The 24,980-nt window shown below is 40.6% G+C and overlaps 1 protein-coding gene across 2 annotated transcripts in view; it reads right to left on the minus strand.

The window, feature by feature from the left end:
- The window catches only part of LOC138983666 (uncharacterized), a 40,951-nt gene that overhangs the window by 10,612 nt on the left and 5,359 nt on the right, over window positions 1-24,980 (minus strand). Inside the window, exons 1-4 of one of the 2 annotated variants that reach the window (XM_070356949.1) lie at window positions 21,800-21,815; window positions 10,644-10,881; window positions 3,331-3,481; window positions 2,398-2,510 (exon numbers count right to left, since the gene is read on the minus strand). In XM_070356949.1, the coding sequence (XP_070213050.1) occupies window positions 2,398-2,510; window positions 3,331-3,481; window positions 10,644-10,765 (386 nt within the window). In that variant the 5' untranslated portion in view covers window positions 10,766-10,881; window positions 21,800-21,815. Of the gene's footprint in view, window positions 1-2,397; window positions 2,511-3,330; window positions 3,482-10,643; window positions 10,882-21,799; window positions 21,816-24,980 lie in introns of those variants that run through there. The other variant, XM_070356948.1, reaches the window with a different exon arrangement.

Consider the following 24,980-nt stretch of genomic DNA (forward strand, 5'->3'; position numbering starts at 1 on the left):
GTAGCGCTATTATATTGTCCTTTTAACTCCAGCTTCATACCACTGTTGATATGCGTGGCTTTTGTTAATAATTGAATAACACGCCGCCAGTGAGTGCCTTGGGAAATACAGAGAGTGCACGGCGCCAGTCATGGCCGTTGCGGGGTTCTAGCATTAGACAGCATCTTATGCTGTTAACAATATTACGAAAAAATGGCTGTGTCCACCTCGAGTGTATACTTATAATATTTAAACTATAAATCGCTGCTAAAAAGTACAATTCCGTACGTGCAATTTAAAAGGGTTGCATTGGGAGAAAAAAAAGAACACCAAGGCCAATTTGCATTTATTATACATACGTGAGAGAGACACTCGTGAGATAATAATCGTTCAAATCACACGTGTGTATATTATCATGTAAATGAGGTCATGTCAAGCAAGTCTGGCAGGGACCTGTTTTTCCACTGCTTATGATGCCAAAGTCACCGAGACAAACGTCATTATAGAAAAAAACATTGCGCTCGCTAATTACCCTCGACTAATGAAGTTTTAGAACTAACACGTCACGCCACACTTTCAGAGTGACGTTTCTTTACTTTGAGGTAATAGATTGCACGAGGCTTTGGAAGAGATCGAGGTTCCAAAACAAGCGTCTTCAATTTAGCTGCCTCGACTGCAGGACATTTTCAGTAAAATACACGTAAGTACAGTATGTAGGATAAACAGAATACTACATGGCTTGCTGTGTCGTACCAGATTTACACTCGTTGCTTTTCCAAATAGTGAACAGCTCGCTTTCGCTCGCAGTTCAATATTAAAAAAATTAAAAAAACTCGTGTAAAACGGGTACGACACAGCAAGCCATGTAGTATTCTCTATGTATCGTGAAGCTTTTCCTACAGACGAACCAGTGAAACTTAAAGGCACACTCATTCCCGTGTAAACAGTCTGGCACACCATCTCCAATCTGCCCAGGCTTTTAGGGGAAGGGCTCCTAATATGGACCGGCTCCTAATATGGACCACCTTCTGTTCTGACAAACTAACGGCGCTAGAGCACTCAAAAAAGTTTTATTCGCTGTATTCACCCTCTCTGGATAACTTGCACATGTCAAAACAGTTGCAGAAACAGAAATCTCAAAACCGTTAGGCTTTTTCTCTTTTTTTCACTTTTGGCAGCGTTCACCCTAAATTTGCCGCCTAAAACGGACTCGTTTCTGTCCACAGCCAAAGCTTTTATCACACAAAAATTGCTATAATATATATGACAGCTAAAACCGTATTTGTTACATTTTAGCAGTGTTGACCCCGAGTTTATACTGCAAACAAAAAGTAATAGCAAAATCACAAAGTGTGTGCGAGTCCCCTAATATGGACCACCTTCAACAAATCGAAGAAAATAAAAGCTAAAGGCTATTTTCATTCATTCATTAGGAAGCTTGCTGCAAATAACCTATAACTAGCCCTCGAGATTAAAAAAAAAAATGCAACAAAAAGTCTTCTTTCCGTGGAAGTTGATAATTTCACTTATTTTCACTCTGTTTTTGATAAGCTTCTTTAGTTTCCTGGTGGGCTTCAAATAATGCTCTCATCAACCCGAAACAGATAAATCTAGAGCATATTTTAATTAGGCTGACTTGTACACTAAGTCAGTTGCATCATGTTATTTTAAAATATAGGGGGCTTTTTACAGTGATTCGTGAAGGCCGCTTCACTGGTCCATATTAGGCGCCCAGGCTCCTAATATGGACCCTTTGTGATTTTTTCTGTATTTAATTTTTGCTGAATGTCTATCTAAGCTATTTCACTCTAATTAGGCATAACGGTTAAGGATAAGGATAAGGATAAGATTTTATATAGTCCATGAGGGTAACCTCACAGAAAGAGAGAAGGACTACCAAACACAAAATGAAACTTCTTCGCAAGAAAACAAGCTAGTTATCAGCATGAAACAAAAAGTGGTCCATATTAGGAGCCCTTCCCCTACATGGGGTAAGACCATCTCTCCGCTTGGTCACATACCAGACATCAACACTTTGACTGCTTGCTGGGGTGAGTTGGATTTTTTTGGTATGAAACAACAGCCCCCAGTTATTTCATTAAGAAAATGCCAGAGAGAGCAAGCACCAAGGCATTTAATTTTTGTTTTTGGTATGTTACAAAGTGGAGAGAAAGTCTTATCCCATGTAAAAACCTGGCTAGATATGAGATGGTGAGCCAAAGTGTAAACACGGGAAGGAGTGTGGCTTTAACGTGGTAATACACATTGCTGTTTGGTATAAGGCAGGCCTTATTAATGCTGTTGCATCTTCGCAGAATGGTAATATGCTTGTAGGAGCGAAACCAGAGTAGTAAATGGCAAGTAAAGGTGAAAGGTGCCTTTTGCGTGGCTGAGCAAGATTGGCGTTGCGACTGTCACCTGAAGTTGTAGGTCTGGTCCTTGTCTGTGTCGTTGTTGAAGACCGTCTCCAGTCCCATGTGTTCCGGGCTCGTCTTGTCACGGTGCGCCAGCTGCTTGCCTTTCAGCAGGCTCTGAGGAAGGACGGAAGGAAGGAAGGACATATTGATTAGTTGATTGAACGATCATACGAACGTACGTACGAACGAACGAATGATAAAATCAATGAATGGCTAACAAATCAACGAACGAATGAATAAACGACTTAATGAAAATGGAGTTGGTTTAACGAATTTTAACGTTCAATGAATGAATCTGTTCATCAGTCAGTCAAGAAAACAATTGACTAAAACAAAGACAATATCAATGGCTAAATTAAAAACAACACGAATCGGGCAGTCATAAAAGTTGCCAGCTACTTAATCTAGAAGTAGGCAAATAGGAATTCTCTGAGCCTTTCACTAATGAACCTTCATTGGATTCATTAACGACTAGTCACGGCCGCCATGCCAACCGACTGGGCTTTGATACTAACCAAGTAGACAGTAAACTTGAGCATTCTGCGAACAACCGGACAACCAAGGATACATACATGTGTAAACTATCCACTGCCAAATGTAAACAAAAATACCACACAAAGCATGATTTGAACGGAATCTTTTACTTTGGATAATACATTTTTCTGTTTATTTCCTTAATGCTATATTAATTTTTGGTTTTTGGTTTTGTGCTTGTTTTTGTTTTATTATACGTACACTTTTTTACTCTACGTGCACCGTTTTATCAAACGTGCACTGTCTTACTATATGTGCACAATTGCAGTAAGTCCACCACAGTGATATACAGTACTAGTAATAACCACATTTTAAGATCTTCCAAAATCTTAGAAAATCACTTCTTAAACAAGGGTGAGTCTTAAAAACGCGATGCCAATACATGACAGTGATGTCTGACCTGGCTAGGCTGCGCGCCACACCCGGCATCCACGGCCCCCTGAGGGCTCTTCTTGGGCCTGAACACCTGGGGGCCGTCCTGCTCGAAGTGATAGTAGTTCATCGGCACCTCTACGCGGTAGTCCTTCCGCCGTAAGCACCACCGCTGAAACCTGCAACCATTACACACTCACGATCAGTGTCACAAGCACCACCGCTGACACCTGCAACCATTACACACTCACGATCAGTGTCACAGACACCACCGCTGACACCTGCAACCATTACACACTCACGAACAGTGTCACAGGCACCACCGCTGACACCTGCAACCATTACACACTCACGAACAGTGTCACAGGCACCACCGCTGACACATGCAATCATTACACACTCACAATCAGTGTCACAAGCACCACCGCTGACACCTGCAACCATTACACACTCACGATCAGTGTCACAGGCACCACCGCTGACACATGCAATCATTACACACTCACAATCAGTGTCACAAGCACCGCTGACACCTGCAACCATTACACACTCACGATCAGTGTCACAGGCACCACCGCTGACGCCTGCAATCATTACACACTCACAATCAGTGTCACAAGCACCACCGCTGACACCTGTAACCATAGTGTAGTTTCCACAGTGCTCAACATCTCCAAAATATGTGTAGGTATCATGTGAATTTTGCATCTGACTAGAGGAAACAGTACGTTCAATAGAACGTTGCTATATTAAAGGCAAACTTACATTTTCTCATTAATGATTTGAGAAACAAAAGGACGTAGGCGCTCTAAATGCATACGGCATGTACAACAAGAGCAAGTAAGAGTTTTGACGAACCTGTGAGAATAACAAGCATTGAAATGAACAAGCTACTTTCATCCTCATTTTTACACTTAGTCAAGTTTTGACTAAATGATTTAACATAGACGGTGAATCGAGACGAGGGTGGTGGTGTGTGTGTATGTATGTATGTTTGTAAGTGTGTGTGTGTGTGCGTGTGTGTGTGTGTGTGTGTGTGTGTGTGTGTGTGTGTGTGTGTGTGTGTGTGTGTGTGTGTGTGTGTGTGTGTGTGTGTGTGTTTCCGGCTTTTTTTGAAAGTTGAGGCCTCAATTTTGGATCAAATTGATTTAAATTTTCTTCAAACAATCTGCGACAAAGTCGGGAGTATGGGATTCGAATTCATCTTGGCGGCTTAAAAATTACTTAATTAGTTCGCTCATTAAAGTTGTCATCAAAATCAAATTTTCATTGACAGAGTAAAAGGTTTGTATTGTATTCCTTATCTTCTTCTGAATTCAAAAATATAGATATGTTATGTTTACTTTGAAAATTGTGCTCAGAATCAAAGAATAATATATAGGTGTACTATGTTCGCATACTTCGCGTAGACGAGCGTGACCCGGTCTTCGGGTATGGTTTGCCGACACTACCTCAATGTAGTCTCGGGGAAGACTGGTTTTTGGTGTTGATCTTTTAGTTTGATGCCGACAGATGGACTTAATGTTTCTATATCGCTTCATGTGACTTGTTTTTTTATTTCAAAACTCTTTTTTTTAAAAAATGCACAGTTAAAAACGCTCCCGATTACAACCTGCACATACTTTTTTTGTAAGAGCAGCACTTGACTAAACATACTTTTAACCCGCTTTGTATTATTGTGAGCTTTCCCGTCACTAACCACACCCTTCTACACTGTGCACCAAGTCCAAGCTACGTCACTTTTTCTCTTTTCAAGTGAAGGGTTGAGAATGCAATTTTTCCTACGTTCTCACGCACTGGGTTTTTATGCAAAGCCATTAGTGGGGCTCGTATGTTGCAGACGCACTCATAAATCATTCACATCTTGCAACAAACATCATACTTTGTGGTATTGTTCCTTATAATTATTTAAGGGATTTCAGATACAGAGCCACTTCAGAAATCGTTTTTTTGGTCTTTGATAGGGAATAAAAGGCTGCATTTACAGCAGACGAAATTCGTACCAAAAGCGCTCAGCAGTAAATATTCCCAACTCAGCAAATGTAAAATTCAATGGTTTACCATGCACCAGAAGTTGTCTGCTGATAACACATGCATGACATAAATACTGTTATGGGTATTTTTGTGTTCTGGTATTTAATTTGATCGTTTTTAGAATTTTATATATCCGCAGCATGAAAATTCAAGATGGCGGCCTCCGCAACATTGCGTGTTTTGATTTGAGCGAAAACAACGTTTCTGAAGGTAAGTTTTCAAGAATACGCATCCATTCACCAATGTCACATCATTTTACTGTTTAATTCTCCCCTGGGGTCTGTTATTCATCGGGTGAAGCGCTGAAATGCAGAGTAATCTTGCAATAGCTCATCAAGCTGGATTGTGATGCTGATAGATCTAGATCTATCTGTTGATTACAAGTAAGGAAATCATGATCGCCACGCTGGTGATTTTAAACAGATTAAACGAACTTTGAATAAAAGGCGAGGAGAAAGAGATTGTTCATGGTATGATAAATGATTAGTCCTGCCTACGTTAAGGACTTCCATAAGGTGGGGAGGGGTAGAGTCAAAAACTGAGTGAGGGTAGGCCAGATAGTAGGATGACCAGCTGGAGATAAAAACACTCCACTCCCCATGTCTTTACAGTGTTGTGATCAAACTTTCAAAGACGGTAGGTAACAGACAAAAGCATACAGTGTATGCTAATCAAATGAGATAAGTGGTTTTGAAAAATGAAGAGGTACCGCTCTTTGAGTTTTACAATTTTGGTTTGTTGCTTGTTTCTCATCCTTTTGCTTATTTTAAGTTGACCGTGCATTGGTGTGAATTTTATTTTTACAGGATATATACAAGAGTTACACCACATGCCGGTTCCTGGGAACAAGCGTTCTGCATTTATTCCGGTGCCACAGAAGGGAGCCGATTTCACTAGTACTACTGTATCAAGGTTTGTTACCTAATACATCTTAACAGTAAGATTTTTTTATTTGTATTAATTGGAACATGTTTGCACATCATTTGCAAGCGACCTCTGTGAATTTGATGGGTTTAACGTACGAACCCTCACAATGGTCAACATTCTGTTAGCGACTGTTTGAAGCGAATAAATGTAGCGGTCAGAAAGATTCCAGAATCAGTTGGGTCACTGGAAACTGTGTTTGTTTGTTTTTTTAACCTGAAACAGTAAGAATTATACGAATTCATGAAATACAATTTTCTTTCATTTTGGTCTGTTGTGTGAAGACTTGCTAACCCGGCTTTGACCGACTCTCTGAGATAGTAAACATTATTCAAATACATTCAAATAAAAATGTCACTTTTCATCTTTTGTGTGAAGGGTACCCCAGGCTGATTTCCTGCACCATGGATGTAGAGGAGGCCAGACAGTCTGCTTCTCATTCCAGCTGTGTTGCGTTTTTTTCTGCTCGTGAAGTGTATCGCCACATTGCCAAAGCCATTGGCCAAGAGAAGTCACCCTGTCTGCCCATTTTGCATAGCCTTACAGGCTGTGACACTATGTCGTTCTTCAATGGTATTGGGGAATCAGAAGGCTTGGGAAGTATGGCAAGCATTTGAAGACGTCACTCAAACTTTCTTCAGGTTGTCTGCTCCTCTTTGTAAGCTGAGTACCACTGACAGGGCAGCACAAGAGCTTTTTGGTGTACATTTGTAGGACAAAACCAGCAACGTACTGGGTGTAAACGGTGCTAGACGGTACCTCTTCAGTAAAAAGAGCTGCCAAATTGACCATAATCCCCTTACAAGTGAGGTGCTGCTGCAGGACATGAGATTGAGAAGAGCCATCTACCTATTAGACTTCCAAACTCTGTGGGCTGGCAGTTCAAGGCTGGAAAGTGGGAGTCATTCTGGACGAGCTTTCAAGAGGTATCCAGCGTGTGCCGAGAACTCATGAGGTGTGCCTGCAAGAAGAGCTGTACAACAAAACGCTGCAAATGCTGCTAAGAAGGACTGCAGAGCACAGCTCTCTGCAAATGTGCTTGCATTCCTGTGAAAACTGTCAGCATCTAAACTGTGCAAAAATATTATTGCACCCATTTTCATACCCCAACTCAAACTTTTATTCCTGTGTCATTTTATTCAAACTGTCCATGCCATTAAAGGCTCGCATCTTCGCTATCTGGCACATTTTTTTTTAACATCATCATTTACGCCGTCAAAATAAGGATACCCTTGACGTGACAAAGAGATGTGACAAAAACTTCGGGTACCTTTTAAAAAGCCGACGACAATTCCTGAGGCACAACTGGGTCACTGTTGTATACGAAGAGAAAGTCAACTTGATTATCCATCCAGAACAGGTTGTTTTATTTCGCCATCTTGCATATTTCTAGTGTTGTGCCATTGTACCTACTGATGTATGTGTCGATCTCACGGATGAGATGTTTATGTGTCAAATTTGAGGGATACCCAAGTCAACTAAAATCCATGTATTTTAGCAATGACCAAGTGGGTTGCGTTGAAACTTTCAGGAATGTGTGTCTACGCACGAGGCGTAGTTCAACCGTTTGAGTACACTTTCAAATCTTCACGAAATAATATTTTAAAAACGGCCACAGGTTTGTTGACTTACATCCCACATATTTTTGACTTCGCATGTATATATGTGACCCTCCACCACGGAATGAGTCGCATGTCACCTTTGCATGATTTTCATATTTTTACATTTTCTTCAAGAGTTTTGTAAGCTCTATCCAGTGGTGCAAACCGTTTTAGAAAAGAGCGAACACTGTTTGAGTTATAAGCCTGTGACTAAGGTCACCCTCACACTGTTACCAGACACTCCCCGGACTTATATTAAGCCTAGCGCAGAACCGCGCGAGGTGACATGCGACTCATTTCGTGGTGGAGGGTCACATATGACAGATGGTTGTTTCAAGTACTGCCAAAGTTTCTTTTGAGTATAGACACTTGCCGGAATGTGCTAGTTGTGTAAACACATGAGAACAAACAACGTTTTCGAAATACAGCGATTATGAATTTTAGTCGACTTTTGAGTTGATACATTACATTTTTATCAGTTTTATTTTGGGGGTACCCTTATTTGGGCGGCGGTCAAATAACCCATGTAAAGGCCACCTTTTATCTTAAAAGTGTTCCAGTTAGCCAAGTTGAGTGCCCTCAATAGCATACATTGAATATAACAGCACAGGAATGAATGTTTTCGTTTTGGTATGAAAATTGGTGTAATATATTTATTTTTGCACAGTTTAGGTAATCCACAAATTCTTCAACCCTGCCACCCACACCGTCCAATCATTCTCTGCACCAACAATACATGTATTGTTTTGTTTAAAAATGTGTTTGTGTTAGTTTCTATTGCAAGAGAATGTCTTGTAGCATCAAAAATGCCTAAATACCCTTTTATTGGCGGCCATTTTGAAAATTGTAAAAAAACTACTGATTTCTTAATTTTTTCACGGTGGCTCTGTATCAGGTTTTGTTAAGCAAAAGCAAATGTCCATTTACGCCAAATTTGCTGTTAATCACATGAAGTGAAATATGCCTAACATACCCAACTGTTTACACTGGCGGCCATTTTGAAAAATTGTTTAAAAACTATCCATTTTTTATTTTTCGCGATGGCTCTGTATCAGGTTTTGTTAAGCACATAAAACTCTTCATATTTGCTTAATTTGGTGTTTGTTGCATGATTTGAATGATTTTGCAACATAGGAGCCCCACTACATCCAGCAGAAAAGTGAACTACAAATACTGCAACAATATAAACATCGCTTGTCAGTAGTAGTAGTAGCAGTAGTAGTAGTATAAGTAGTAGTAGTAGTAGTAGTATAAGTAGTATTAGTGGTAGTAGTAGTAGCAGAAGTAGTAACAGTAGTAGTGGCAGTAGAAGTAGTAGCAGCAGTAGTAGTCAGTGTAGCAGCAGTAGTAGTAGTAGTAGCAGCACTGAGTAGTAGAACGAGTATAAGTAGTATAAGTAGTAGTAGTAGTAATGGTAGTAGCTTTAGTAGTGGCAGCAGCAGTAGGTGGATAAAGAGGAGAAGAAACATTGAGTATTTGTTCTTTTTGTTGTAGGCGAAAAGTACCTGACAGTTTTAGTCTTATCATAACAAAGAGCAAACTACCCGATCCTCACGTGCTATTCCCAATGTCTTTCTGTCTGTCTCAGTGTCTGTTTGTTTGTTTGCCCCTCCTTCTCTCTCTCTCTCTCTCTCTCTCTCTCTCTCTCTCTCTCTCTCTCTCTCTCTCTCTCTCTCTCTCTCTCTCTCTCTCTCTCTCTCTCTTTCTCTCTCTTTCTCTCTCTCTCTCTCTTTCTACCCCCTCCCTCGTGGGCATTGAACGAACACTTATAGCCTCGTTCAGAGCGCGACACGTCTGACATGTTGTAATGTCAGTTTGAACGGACACTCTTATTCATGCAACTTTGTGTAAATGCACTATCGGCTTCGGTTTCGATATTTGAGTGTTCGAATACCCTTCCCCAAATCCAGCCCAACTTGCAATGGGCATATTGCCTGAGCAATTAAACCATTCTGATTCTGATTCTGATACCCCCTCCCTCTCCTCTATACTAAATGTAATGTCTCAAACCTTTGTCCTTGAATAAATTGAAGATCAATCAATCAATATCACACACACACATACACACACATACACACACACACACACGCGCGCGCACGCACACACACACACACACACACACACACACACACACACACACACACACACACACAGAGGAAATATATACCGCACCTATCTCTAAGGGAATCTTCAATAACATCTCTCGACGCTGCATGAATAACGTAAAGCAAATCGAACAATACTTCGTATGAATTTCAAACAGAATGAGGCAGAGCGATGTTAAGATATCAAATAACCAAAGGGAAGTAATCGCTCTTAATGCATACGACATGTGTAATAGAGTAAGCGAGAGTTGTACGGAACCTTTTCTCCTGGCACCTGAGAGAATAACAAGCATTGAAATGAACAACTTCGTATGTTATATATACAACAGGGTGTCTGACATTTGTATCATTCTGATGCGAAAAGGGCAGCTTCTTCTGTGTCAAAGCCCTTGCCTTGAATTCTCCTGAAATAAGAAAATACGTTACCTATCAACCTTATGACAGCCGGATGTACCAATGTTCTGCATTTCATGTGAAAGAATAGAACACCCGGCAGTTTCGTAAAATCTGTACTACATACTTAGTATAAATTGTTCTCCGAAAGAAAGCGCTTACCTAGGTCAAACTCCATCCAACCCACAGAATCCTCACCCTTCACTCCACTCCACTCCACTCCACTCAAACAGACCCCCTAACGCTGACCTATGACTGATTATCTACGGCCCAGTCACACTGACCTTCTATGAGTGTGGACAAACATGTCCCAAGCCGCGTCCGCTATGGTCTGTTCCACATCGATGATGAGAGGCGTGTCCTCTCCACGCCTGGCTGAGCGCCGCAAACAGTTGAAGCAACTCATGGTGCTGGCTCTACCTGGTGGGCCCCGCTACACCGGACACTGTCCTCTTTGATCTGTCCGCTGGTTGTCCACCTGTGCTGACCGCTTGTGTTGATGTGCGATAATGAGCCAGATACCTGCAGTGGAATAAAGGTAGTCAGTGAAGAGAAGCAACAGCAAGAAAAAAACAAGTTGCGTGAAGCGATATAAAAACATTTAGTCAAGCTGTCGGCATCAAAGTAACAGATTAACACTAAAACAAACAGTCATCGCCGTGCGACTAACCACAGCCAAAGACCGAGACGGGTCACGCTCGTCTCCGCGTAGCGCGCGAACGCAGTACTTATTTAACCTAGTTTCTGTAATTCTGAGCAAATTGTTAGAGTAAACATGACATATGTATATATATTTGAATTCAGGAGAAATTGAGGAATACGATTCAATCATTTTTAAATCTGTTAGTGAAAATTCGATTTTAATGACAACTTTAATGAGCAAACTAATTAACTAATTTTTACGCTGCCAAGCTGAAATTTAATCCCATAGTCCGAACTTTGTCGAAAATTGCTTGAACAAAATTTCAATCAATTTGATTAAAACATGAGGGCGTGACAGTGCTGCCTCAACTTTCCACAAAAAGCCGGATATGACGTCATCAGAGACATTTATCGAAAAAATTCAAAAAGATTCTGGGGATATCATACCCAGGAACTCTCATGTGAAATTTCATCAAGATCGGTCCAGTAGTTTTCTCTGACTCGCTCTACACACACGCACACACGTACACACATACATACACCACCACCCTCGTCTCGATTCCCTGTCTATGTTAAAACATTTACTCAAAACTTCACTAAATGTAAACCGATAAGGACGACAATTCAAGAAAAAAGGTACATGTACCGACACCGTCATCAAAAACAACAACAACCGACAACACCATTACCATCAACCATAAAAATAACAACAACAGCGACGACAAAAACAGCAAACAAGAACGTATGGGTAGAACAGCAATAGTAAACAACAAGTCGCGTAAGGCGAAAATACAATATTTAGTCAAGTAGCTGTCGAACTCACAGAACACGTGGAATTGACAAGAAGAGCGGGGTATTCGTTGCGCTGAGAAGGATAGCACGCTTTTCTGTACCTCTCTTTGTTTTAACTTTCCGAGCGTGTTTTTAATCCAAACATATCATATCTATATATTTTTGGAATCAGGAACCGACAAGGAATAAGATGAAAGTGTTTTTAAATTGATTTCGAAAAAAAAAATTTGATAATAATTTTTATATATTTAATTTTCAGAGCTTGTTTTTAATCCGAATATAACATATTTATATGTTTTTGGAATCAGCAAATGATGGAGAATAAGATAAACGTAAATTTGGATCGTTTTATAAATTTTTATTTTTTTTTACAATTTTCAGATTTTTAATGACCAAAGTCATTAATTAATTTTTAAGCCACCAAGCTGAAATGCAATACCGAACCCCGGGCTTCGTTGAAGAGTACTTGACCAAAATTTCAACCAATTTGGTTGAAAAATGAGGGCGTGACAGTGCCGCCTCAACTTTCACGAAAAGCCGGATATGACGTCATCAAAGACATTTATCAAAAAAATGAAAAAAACGTTCCGGGATTTCATACCCAGGAACTCTCATGTCAAATTTCATAAAGATCGGTCCAGTAGTTTAGTCTGAATCGCTCTACACACACACACACACACACGCACGCACGCACGCACACACATACGCACATACACCACGACCCTCGTTTCGATTCCCCCTCGATGTTAAAATATTTAGTCAAAACTTGACTAAATATAAAAACAAGTCGCGTAAGGCGAAAATACAATATTTAGTCAAGTAGCTGTCGAACTCACAGAATGAAACTGAACGCAATGCCATTTTACTCGTAGCATCGTCAGGCCACCGCTCATGGCAAAGGCAGTGAAATTGACAAGAAGAGCGGGGTAGTAGTTGCGCTAAGAAGGATAGCACGCTTTTCTGTACCTCTCTTTGTTTTAACTTTCTGAGCGTGTTTTTAATCCAAACATATCATATCTATATGTTTTTGGAATCAGGAACCGACAAGGAATAAGATGAAAGTGTTTTTAAATTGATTTGGACAATTTAATTTTGATAATAATTTTTATATATTTAATTTTCAGAGCTTGTTTTTAATCCGAATATAACATATTTATATGTTTTTGGAATCAGCAAATGATGGAGAATAAGATATACGTAAATTTGGATCGTTTTATAAATTTTTATTTTTTTTTTACAATTTTCCGATTTTTAATGACCAAAGTCATTAATTAATTTTTAAGCCACCAAGCTGAAATGCAATACCGAACCCCGGGCTTCGTCGAAGATTACTTGACCAAAATTTGAACCAATTTGGTTGAAAAATGAGGGCGTGACAGTGCCGCCTCAACTTTCACGAAAAGCCGGATATGACGTCATCAAAGACATTTATCAAAAAAATGAAAAAAAACGTTCGGGGATTTCATACCCAGGAACTCTCATGTCAAATTTCATAAAGATCGGTCCAGTAGTTTAGTCTGAATCGCTCTACACACACACACACACACACACACGCACGCACACACGCACACACGCACGCACATACACCACGACCCTCGTTTCGATTCCCCCTCGATGTTAAAATATTTAGTCAAAACTTGACTAAATATAATGACGACTACAACGACGACGACAAAATGTTGGTGTTAAACCTGAAGATCAAATGTTGAAGAAAAAAAGAAGAATCGAAGCTCCAGTAACAAATGCAAAGGAAACATAAAAGTAAAGCACAAAAGAAGGAAAAAACAAAACAGAAGAAAACAAGTCGCGTAAGGCGAAAATACAATATTTAGTCAAGTAGCTGTCGAACTCACAGAATGAAACTGAACGCAATGCCATTTTTCAGCAAGACCGTATACTCGTAGCATCGTCAGTCCACCGCTCATGGCAAAGGCAGTGAAATTGACAAGAAGAGCGGGGTAGTAGTTGCGCTAAGAAGGATAGCACGCTTTTCTGTACCTCTCTTTGTTTTAACTTTCTGAGCGTGTTTTTAATCCAAACATATCATATCTATATGTTTTTGGAATCAGGAACCGACAAGGAATAAGATGAAAGTGTTTTTAAATTGATTTCGACAATTTAATTTTGATAATAATATTTATATATTTAATTTTCAGAGCTTGTTTTTAATCCGAATATAACATATTTATATGTTTTTGGAATCAGCAAATGATGGAGAATAAGATAAACGTAAATTTGGATCGTTTTATTAATATTTATTTTTTTTTACAATTTTCAGATTTGTAATGACCAAAGTCATTAATTAATTTTTAAGCCACCAAGCTGAAATGCAATACCGAAGTCCGGGCTTCGTCGAAGATTACTTGACCAAAATTTCAACCAATTTGGTTGAAAAATGAGGGCGTGACAGTGCCGCCTCAACTTTCACGAAAAGCCGGATATGACGTCATCAAAGACATTTATCAAAAAACTGAAAAAAAACGTTCGGGGATTTCATACCCAGGAACTCTCATGTCAAATTTCATAAAGATCGGTCCAGTAGTTTAGTCTGAATCGCTCTACACACACACACACACAGACACACAGACACACACACACACGCACATACACCACGACCCTCGTTTCGATTCCCCCTCGATGTTAAAATATTTAGTCAAAACTTGACTAAATATAAAAAGAAAAAGAAAACAAGTCGCGTAAGGCGAAAATACAATATTTAGTCAAGTAGCTGCCATTTTTCAGCAAGACCGTATACTCGTAGCATCGTCAGTCCACCGCTCATGGCAAAGGCAGTGAAATTGACAAGAAGAGCGGGGTAGTAGTTGCGCTAAGAAGGATAGCACGCTTTTCTGTACCTCTCTTCGTTTTAACTTTCTGAGCGTGTTTTTAATCCAAACATATCATATCTATATATTTTTGGAATCAGGAACCGACAAGGAATAAGATGAAAGTGTTTTTAAATTGATTTCGAAAAAAACATTTTGATAATAATTTTTATATATTTAATTTTCAGAGCTTGTTTTTAATTCGAATATAACATATTTATATGTTTTTGGAATCAGCAAATGATGGAGAATAAGATAAACGTAAATTTGGATCGTTTTATAAATTTTTATTTTTTTTTACAATTTTCAGATTTTTAATGACCAAAGTCATTAATTAATTTTTAAGCCACCAAGCTGAAATGCAATACCGAACCCCGGGCTTCGTCGAAGATTACTTGACCAAAATTTCAACCAATTTGGTTGAAAAATGAGGGCGTGACAGTGCCGCCTCAACTTTCACGAAAAGCCGGATATGACGTCATCAAAGACATTTATCAAAAAACTGAAAAAAACGTTCGGGGATTTCATACCCAGGAACTCTCATGTCAAATTTCATAAAGATCGGTCCAGTAGTTTAGTCTGAATCGCTCTACACACACACACACACAGACACACACACACACACACGCACATACACCACGACCCTCGTTTCGATTCCCCCTCGATGTTAAAATATTTAGTCAAAACTTGACTAAATATAAAAAGAAACGGATGGATACATGAGGCATGTTAATCAACATTCAACAGCACAACCCTCGCACACAATAAGAGGATTGCCAAGATGATTTATGCCTGCAAAGGATCCGGAGCCGCCAGTTTCCAATAGATAAACCACCATTCCTGCCTCAAGTCACGAACGATTGAGAGATAAAGAGAGAGGGCGCGCGGGAGAGAGAGACAGTGAAAGAGAGACAGACAGACACAACAAAGACAGTGACAGAAAAGGGCAGAGACAACTACAGATACAGAGACAACTACAGATACAGAGACAGAAAAGGGCAGAGACAACAACTGCAGATACAGAGACAGAAACTGAGAGAGACAGAGGAAGACAGTCTGAGACTGAGAGAAACTGAATGAGAAAGTCAGAATAGAGACTGTAGAGCAAAAACTGTAATCTACTCTACACTCTCTGTTCGGAGAGAGATAGGGAGGGAGAGAGACAGAGACAGAGACTATAATTTCAGCTTGGAAAAATACTCATGATTCCCTTCCCAGGCGAGACAAACACACACTTTACCACAACATAAAATGAACACAAGCGTCATGATAGTTAAAACACAAATCCCAAATGATTCGCACAGCATATTGCCAAGGTTGTAAGCTCTCTCTCTCTCTCTCTCTCTCTCTCTCTCTCTCTCTCTCTCTCTCTCTCTCTCTCTCTCTCTCTCTCTCTCTCTCTCTCTCTCTCTCTCTCTCTCTCTCTCTCTCTCTCTCTCTCTCTCTCTCTCTCTCTCTCTCTCTCTCTCTCTCTCTCTCTCTCTCTCTCTCTCTCTCTCGAATATCCGTGTAAATATGTGATTAGATTAGTCCCCTCTCTGGGCGAGGGCTGGTTGAAAAAAAGCTCGTTGTATTGTTTATGCCACAACCCTCGAAAAATAAAAATTGATTTGATTTGATTTGATTTGATTTGATTTGATTTGATCTCTCTCTCTCTCTCTCTCTCTCTCTCTCTCTCTCTCTCTCTCTCTCTCTCTCTCTCTCTCTCTCACTTGAATATCCGTGTAAATATGTGATTAGAGTAGTCCCCTCTCTGGGCGAGGGCTGGTTGAAAAAAAAGCTCGTTGTATTGTTTATGCCACAACCCTCGAAAAATAAAAATTGATTTGATTTGATTTGATTTGATTTGATTTGATTTGATCTCTCTCTCTCTCTCTCTCTCTCTCTCTCTCTCTCTCTCTCTCTCTCTCTCTCTCTCTCTCTCTCTCTCTCTCTCTCTCTCTCTCTCTCTCTCTCTTTCGATTTGTATGTTGCTTACTTTGTCATTTTGTTGTTTATGTTTATTTGCTTGTTTGCTTACTTGTCGATTGTTTGCTGGTTCGTTCGTTTACTTTGTTTATTTGTCATGCTGCTTTACTTGTTTATCATTTATTAGACATTTGTATTAGAAGTAAGGACCGGTTGTAAGAAAAGGCGTCGCCTTAAACCTTTATCCTTGAAAAATAAAGTTCCCGATGATGATGATGATGATCATATCTCTCTCTCTCTCTCTCTCTCTCTCTCTCTCTCTCTCTCTCTCTCTCTCTCTCTCTCTCTCTCTCTCTCTCTCTCTCTCTCTCTCTCTCAAACTAAATCTTACTATTGGTACGCAATCAATTGAACAAGTTCAACAGCATCGCGTTTTAGGGGTAATTCTTGATTGTGAATTCAAGTGGCAGGCACAAATACAGCATATTTGCAAGAAAGAAGCCAAGAACGTTTTCCTCCTATCCAAGTTAAAGCAATATACCGACAGAAGGACTCTGGAAATGTTCCACCATGCTCATGTAATGCCTCACATTAATTATGTTTCGACGCTCTGGGATGGCAGCAGTGATGTCCACTTGAAAAAGTTAGACTCTCTCTATCGTCGCTCGGCCAAACTCATCGTAAAGGATAATGCCTCAACAGATATGAAATTAAAAATGCTTAACTTTCTTCCACTGGAAAAGCATCTCAAGTTAAACAAAGCCATTTTCATGCATAAATTGTATCACAGTAAAGTGCCGATTTACATTACATCATTATTTAATAAAGCTACCCACAGATATGGGTCGGTCAACTTGATCCCACCAATTCCACGAATTGACCTGTATAAGACCAGTCTTGCTTTTTCGGGTACTTCAGTTTGGAATTCACTTCCATCATCCTTTAAGCACCTAAAGTCATTAAAAAGTTTTAAAAAATGTGTAAAAAACCACTTAATGTCTGAGTAGTTTAACGCCTTTTGACTTACCAAACTTAGTATTACGTCAAAAATATGATGTGCGTTGTATATTCTGAACATATTTTTGTTACTCTATTGCTACATGTTCGATTGCCACCAGCTTGTATTTATAATTACCTGCATAGTATGCATTTGATTTTATGAATAACCACATATGTATGCTCTTCATGCCTCATCTTTATCATTATCATCATCATTATCGTCATCATCATCATCATCGTCATCTTTATTATCACGTTTTCCGACCTCCTTTTGTTGGTTAACTTTTTAACTTTTTAATTTTTAATTTTTTTTTATTATTTTTATTTTATTATATAATTGTGTGTCTATGCGTCCCAAGGACAGATTGTAAGAAAAGGCGTAGCCTTAAATCTAAATCCTTGTAAAATAAAGTTCAATTCAATTCAATTCAATTCTCTCTCTCTCTCTTACTCTCTCTCTCTTTCTCTGCCACAACCCTCGAAAAATAAAATTTGATTTGATTTGATTTGATTTCCTCTCTCTTTCCCTCTCTGTCTTACTGTCTCTCTCTCCCTCTCTCTCTCTCTCTCTCTCTCTCTCTCTCTCTCTCTCTCTCTCTCTCTCTCTCTCTCTCTCTCTATCTGAATCAGTTCGAGTCCCAACAAGTATCAATACTTTCAAAAAACACCTCTCATTACATTTAATGTCAAATTACGAAAAGTCACAGTGATGGAAGACTTCGTTCTGATTATTTTCATATTGATCATATCTGTCCATAAAGCATCAGTGTTTCATAACGCAAGAATGTATGTATAGCCTACAACGTGTATATAGTCCTGTGAATAGTTTTTCTGCCTTTTTATTATTTATTTTTTTTACTGTCATGCTTATCTTTTGTAACTGTTTTACGTTTGTATAATATATATATGTATTTAAGATTAGAATAGTCCCTCTCTGGGCGAGGGCTGGTTGAAAAGAAGCTCGTTTATATTGCTTATGCCACAACCCTCGTAAAATAAAATTTGATTTGATTTAATTTGATATCTCTCTCTCAGTCTCTCTCTCTCTCTCATACACACACACACACACACACACACACACACACACACACACACACACACACACACACACACACACACACACACACACATACACTCACAAACACGCATGGAACGATTTCCTACAAAATGCGCCTAAACTACGATAATGAATTATAAGTCAAAGTCCCAATTCCTTCTCGTTATTATTTTGTTCAGTACTGTCGGTTACGTACACGTCTATTAGATGAAAACGATGGGCGTTTGACGAATGTTGAATCCAGTTAATGGCAAGCAAGTTTCACTGCTGTCGGCGGCGAACAAGTAGGACGAGGGCAAAGTAAAAACTGGAACTGTGTTCCCTTTTATTGATGGCCGCAGGAGCTGTCATCTATTGCAATGGGTTCGGAGATCTGACATGTCTCGTTTTGTTACCGTTCTCACGAGATCAGTTACAGGTTTGTTTCTCTCTCTCTCTCTCTCTCTCTCTCTCTCTCTCTCTCTCTCTCTCTCTCTCTCTCTCTCTCTCTCTCTCTCTCTCTCTCTCTCTCTCTCTCTCTCCCAGTCCGACTCCTGGCACACAGGTCAAAGCAGAGGTTAACTTGAGTGCACGTGTACCTAGCAGGAGGGGGGTGATTCGGGTCAGAAGTGGGGTAAAGCACTTTGGTCTTCAGTCTTTGGGTTATAGCTTTCAGTGGAGAAGATGCCAACATGAAATTGCACTATGCTCTACTATTTATTGATGGCCGCCCTCTTTCTTCAATTAGCTGAGGGCCGCGTGAACATGTGTCGGTGTTTGCTGTTCTCATGAAACATAAGTAATCAATTTATCCACTTGATTATAATTCACAACAGGGACCTATCACTCTTCTTTGCATGTTTTTATGCCTACGGATTTTCAAATACTCTGCAACACATGTAACCCAAATTCAACATGTGCCCGTACAATATCGCTTCTTTTATGAAAACATTGCTTCGGCCATGTTGATTTTAATCAACCAATTTTCTTGTGTCAATTTTGGTGGGAATAGGGTAGGTAACGTCCAAAAAAACGTAGTTATCATCTGCTTTGTTCCCAAAACCTGAGGCCAAGACCTACCAACAAACAAAAACAGGGGGAAAAAGGAGCACAAATACCAGACAGTGATTGGAATGGCATGTATGCGATATAGACGTTGAGATATTCGGCCTGTGTTTATATTATGTAGTTACTATCCGCTGTGTCCAGTCTGTGAACATCCAGCCGTTACGGAGACCACAGAGCTTCTACCCTCTTTACGGAGACTAAAAGCTGTACACATTGTGCTCCTATCCCGTCATTATCTCTGCGACCCGCAATCCCTATACTTTTCCGATCTCGCCTATTATGGACTGGACGCCTGTACGTGAATTGTTTTGTATATGGCTGTTGTAACGTCATGTGTGTCGGACTGAGAGAGAATTGATGGGGGGGGGGGGGGGGGTGTATGTGTAGAGAAAGGTTGGTGTTAGTGGTGGTGGTGGCGTGTGTTCATGTTTTAAATGTGTGTGTGCGTCTGTCCGTGTGCAAGTTCATTTAATGGTAGAAACGATTTATTGATTTCTTCTCCTAACTCCCCCCGATTCCCCGCAACCCCCCCCCCCCCCTCCCCTCTTTCCTGGTCACTATGGGGAATTTTTACTCCTCGAGGGTTCCAGAGCACGTGGTGTACTTGTTAAGAGAGAGCAGATGCACAGTGCAGCACTCAGAGGGCACGTGCCGCCGGTGCCATCCCATTACCCCGGCTACAACACACTTCAATCTTACAAGATGCTCGCGCGTAAAGGGGCTCCCTGGCACTGAAATCCGTTATGCTCGGCAGAGCTGCGAGCAATGTGATTCATGATCGTGGCAAACAGGGGGAGGGGGGAGTGACAGAAAGAAAATATCTTACCACTGAGTTTCAACTGTATGTTTCTGTGTTGTCAAAATTATCGAGAATTTTGCATTTGTGCATGTATACATTTTTTTCAAAATGATTCTGCATAGTCGCGGCCCATTATCAGAGGAGATGCAATAAAGCATTCAAATTAATATTCATATTATAAATATTATATGTGTCCTGGATGTAAGCAATGACATGGGATATAAAATTACTTTGTTTTCAGCTGATCAAAATGCAAGTTTCCTATGTTTGTAATGATCATTGTGCAAATTTCATATGATGGCAAAAAATGTGCATATGTCACACGAAGCATAGGCTATGTTACTGTTATATTTTGTTACCAAACAGTTCACAAGCTTCATGTCATTGATTCGAAAAATCCGCCAAAAGTGAGACAATATTCGAGTGATGATTTGAATGTACACTAACAGCCCCCCTCCCTCTCCCGGCTCGCCCTTTGTTTTGTATTTTTCATCATCAGGAAATTGTCTTTCTATATCGATAATCTGATCGGGTGTCATGAATAGAATTTTCTTCAAAGACATTGACCCCTTGATTGTTTGTTTGTTTGTTTATCTGAGCCAAGCTTACAGACTGACCACAACTTCATCAGATCTGTTTTGATCAACGATCGCCTTCCCACCTTTCTTCCTTGTCAACTTCCTCTCTGTAAACAGTCCACGGTCTCGACTAAGGTTCAAATAAATACTATTCACTGGCTGTCCCCTTCGTCGCCGGAAGATTCTTGGATGAAAACGTCTTCGGCAACAGCGGCTTATATTGTTTTGTTTTAGACAGAAAGACAGAAAAATAAACAGGCTGCCATCATAGCGTACTCTACTACAGGCGTGTAGTAGAGGTCGCCATGGCTGCCATACATTAAGACAGGCAGACAGGCACGAACACAGTCAGATACACTGACGTAGACAGAATCGGAGACACTGAAGCTGAGACGCAAACAGACAGACAGAGAGCCAGCAGCCATAGTGTGCAAGGTCAATGTTCTGTTCATCCCAGTGCTATACCATCCAGGCTGTGGCCTCTGCCCCCTTTTAACGAGCGACTGGCACGTGCATTCCGTGAGCGCCACGTGTCCTAAATGACAGCAGGCGCCAAATGTGCAGGGGATCAAATTAGCCCGCAATGAATGGCAGTTGACTCATGGGAGGGCCATGGCTTGTCAGTTGGGGTCTCCAGGTCTCTCTTTGTCTTTGACTTCTTTCCTACTTCTCAAACCAACAGGAAAACTTGCCATGAAAATCTGTCCTGAATGCTCTTTTCTGATGAAGCCATGCGGGAAAACTGAAGTGAAAAAGACGTACTGAAGAAAACTGAAGTGAAAAATGTGCCTACTTTGCGATGCCTTCCTGTCTGTGCACATGCATCCGGAAGTCCCTCTATCGCATTTGAATCCTTCTGCAATAGGTATATGTTCTGTTAATAAAAACATTGACACCAATGTTGGCCAGTATTATACTTCATTCCTTGGGTAGAAAGTTGAAGGCACAGTAAGCCTCCCGTAGTAAACCATCACAGACACTGTCAGGCTTTTACACACAGTACAAACACCCTTTCATTTAAACACTCACCGCTTGAGAACATCTTGGGTGCCCTCCGTAAAGAGCGAGCAATTTTCAAATTCGGAATTTATTTTTGCGTGGTATATCTTACCCCTGAGCCATCGTGAACCTGTGTGATCCAGTTTCCTTTTTTTCACAATGTAGCCGTCAGTTTGTGATTATCAATGCGACTCGCTGCAAGCTTATCTGCAATAGCACGTTATTATGTACCTCTGAATCTAAACGCACCAAACGGCTGTGATTCACACGAACTCTAGCGATGGCTTTTGACTGTTCAGAGGAACTGGCGATAGGCATTACCGTCGTCTGCTACGAGAACCACGTCGACCTTGCGTGACGTGGCTTTTCTTTTTTCAAACTTTCAAAACTTCGAATTGTACTGATCTGGTCTTGATGAAAAAAGAATTCTTTTATGATTTAAGAATGTTTGTGTAACAAGCTGTCAATTTATTATTTAGATTTTAAAAGTTAGGTCTAGCGCCAAAACGCACCGTCCGATTTTGTTATCAGACAATCCGCAAAATTAACTATTTTCAAAAGCGGTGAGTGTGTAAATGAAAGGGTGTTTGTACTGTGTGTAAAAGCCTGACAGTATCTGTGATGGTTTACGGGAGGCGTTCTGTGCCTATAAACAAAACGAATAACCTTTATGGTGGATTTTTTTTCTACTCAGTTTAACATTTTGTGTTAAAAGTGTGCAGTTTTGTTGTTGTTGTTGTCAGTTGTTGTTTTTGTCCAAACTTTCTGTCAGCTTAAATATCAAGAACCTAGCATTTGCGTCCTTTACTCAGTTTGGGAGGTGCCTGAGGTTTCAAATTCACTGAACAGGTTCCCGGATTTCCCGAGAACGGCTCCAGTTGTTTGTTATCTGATATGTCAGTTGTTGTTAGGCGCCATTTGTTATAAAGAAGTCGATTCAGTCATCCAAATTACATGTACGAACGTTTCAGTTCAAACACTCCGCTATATAGGTAGCCGAACTCCGGCTTCGGACGAGTTACGGGATATATGCTGTGACTCTTTTCTTACGTTTCAGTTCAAACACTCCGCTATATAGGTAGCCGAACTCCGGCTTCGGACGAGTTACGGGATGCTGTGACTCTTTTCTTCCAACAACCATCGGTACTAGTCGTAAGGTTTACTTCTATCTCCTGCTTGTACTTTCAAGGCGCTTTCCCCGTAGTTTGGGGCTGGTTTTTCATTCTTTATTTTTTTGTCAGTGCTTTTGTTTGGTTGTTAATTTGTTTTCTTTTTCAAGTTATTTCTTTTTTAAGGGCCATTCAAAACAAGCCGGCACGAACTTGAAGAAGCTCAATGCAATTCAATTTAGTTCAGTCCAGATCTCTCTCTCTCTCTCTCTCTCTCTCTCTCTCTCTCTCTCTCTCTCTCTCTCTCTCTCTCTCTCTCTCTCTCTCTCTCTCTCTCTCTCTCTCTCTCTCTCTCTCTCTCTCTCTCTCTCTCTCTCTCTCTCTCTCTCTCTCTCTCTCTCATCGATGTGCATTGTAAATTTGTCTCATGATTTCGGAATTATCTCTTTTCTCCCTCACTCTCCCCTTCACAATGAAGTTCTACTACCCTCTGACTTACTTCATAAGAGTTTAAGCGAATAAAACTTCACTCTCTCTCTCTCTCTCTCTCTCTCTCTCTCTCTCTCTCTCTCTCTCTCTCTCTCTCAACCACACACACACACACACACACACACACACACACACACACACACACACACACATCGTTAGCTACTGCTTTGCAAAGTATACTCAGCTTCAGTGTAATAAACACACCAAGATCTCGGGCAACTTCAACTTGGAGCAGTACTGCACGTGCCAGTGTGTGCAAGACGCCATTGTTTGCGCGCGCTGAAGATGGATATTGATATTTTTACCACCGGCCCCCGGCCCTTGCTTGTCACGGGTAATTAGAACTCCTTTGATTTGTGCAGGTAATAATGTTCACGCTCCGCTTCAATCAATGAAGCGTGTTAAGGCCTGAGAGGGAATGCGGTCGCCTGATTTGTCAGAAGATAGTGATTATTGACGGCCGGGTTGATCCTGGGTGTGTGTGGTTGTGTATGTACGTGGTCACTCCAACCATGTTGTGTATGTATGTGGTCACTCCAACCATGTTGTGTACACTGATATCAATATTATTTATACAAACTGTTAATGACAGAAAACAGCTGTTCGATATATCGGAGGTGGATATTTCAGGTGTTTGACTTCACGTATAAATAGTCTTTTCAAAACCATTCCACATGCAACACAAAGGTCTTAGTGTTGAGAGAAACAATATCCGTGTTTCAGCTGGCCCAAGGAGTACTGTATCAGATAGAGAGCTCCTTCAGCTGGCCCAAGGAGTACTGTATCAGATAGAGAGCTCCTTCAGCTGGCCCAAGGAGTACTGTATCAGATAGAGAGCTCCTTCAGCTGGCCCAAGGAGTACTGTATCAGATAGAGAGCTCCTTCAGCTGGCCCAAGGAGTACTGTATCAGATAGAGAGCTCCTTCAGCTGGCCCAAGGAGTACTGTATCAGATAGAGAGCTCCTTCAGCTGGCCCAAGGAGTACTGTATCAGATAGAGAGCTCCTTCAGCTGGCCGAAGGAGTACTGTATCAGATAGAGAGCTCCTTCAGCTGGCCCAAGGAGTACTGTATCAGATAGAGAGCTCCTTCAGCTGGCCCAAGGAGTACTGTATCAGATAGAGAGCTCCTTCAGCTGGCCCAAGGAGTACTGTATCAGATAGAGAGCTCCTTCAGCTGGCCACACTTTAGCTTAGGACAGCTCATACATTTGATCTCAACAAACCTTCAGTACTATCAGTTATCATAATAACCTGGGAGAGGGGGTGGGAGGAATGACCTTAGTCGCCAGGAATGTGTGGGTGAGTCAATTTATCTGGCCCCAATAATAGCTGGCTACTCAACACACGACACCAAGCCTGGAATCTGCCCCAAGCCAG

The sequence above is a fragment of the Littorina saxatilis genome, linkage group LG13, assembly GCF_037325665.1.
Source record: "Littorina saxatilis isolate snail1 linkage group LG13, US_GU_Lsax_2.0, whole genome shotgun sequence".
Lineage (NCBI taxonomy): Eukaryota > Metazoa > Mollusca > Gastropoda > Littorinimorpha > Littorinidae > Littorina > Littorina saxatilis.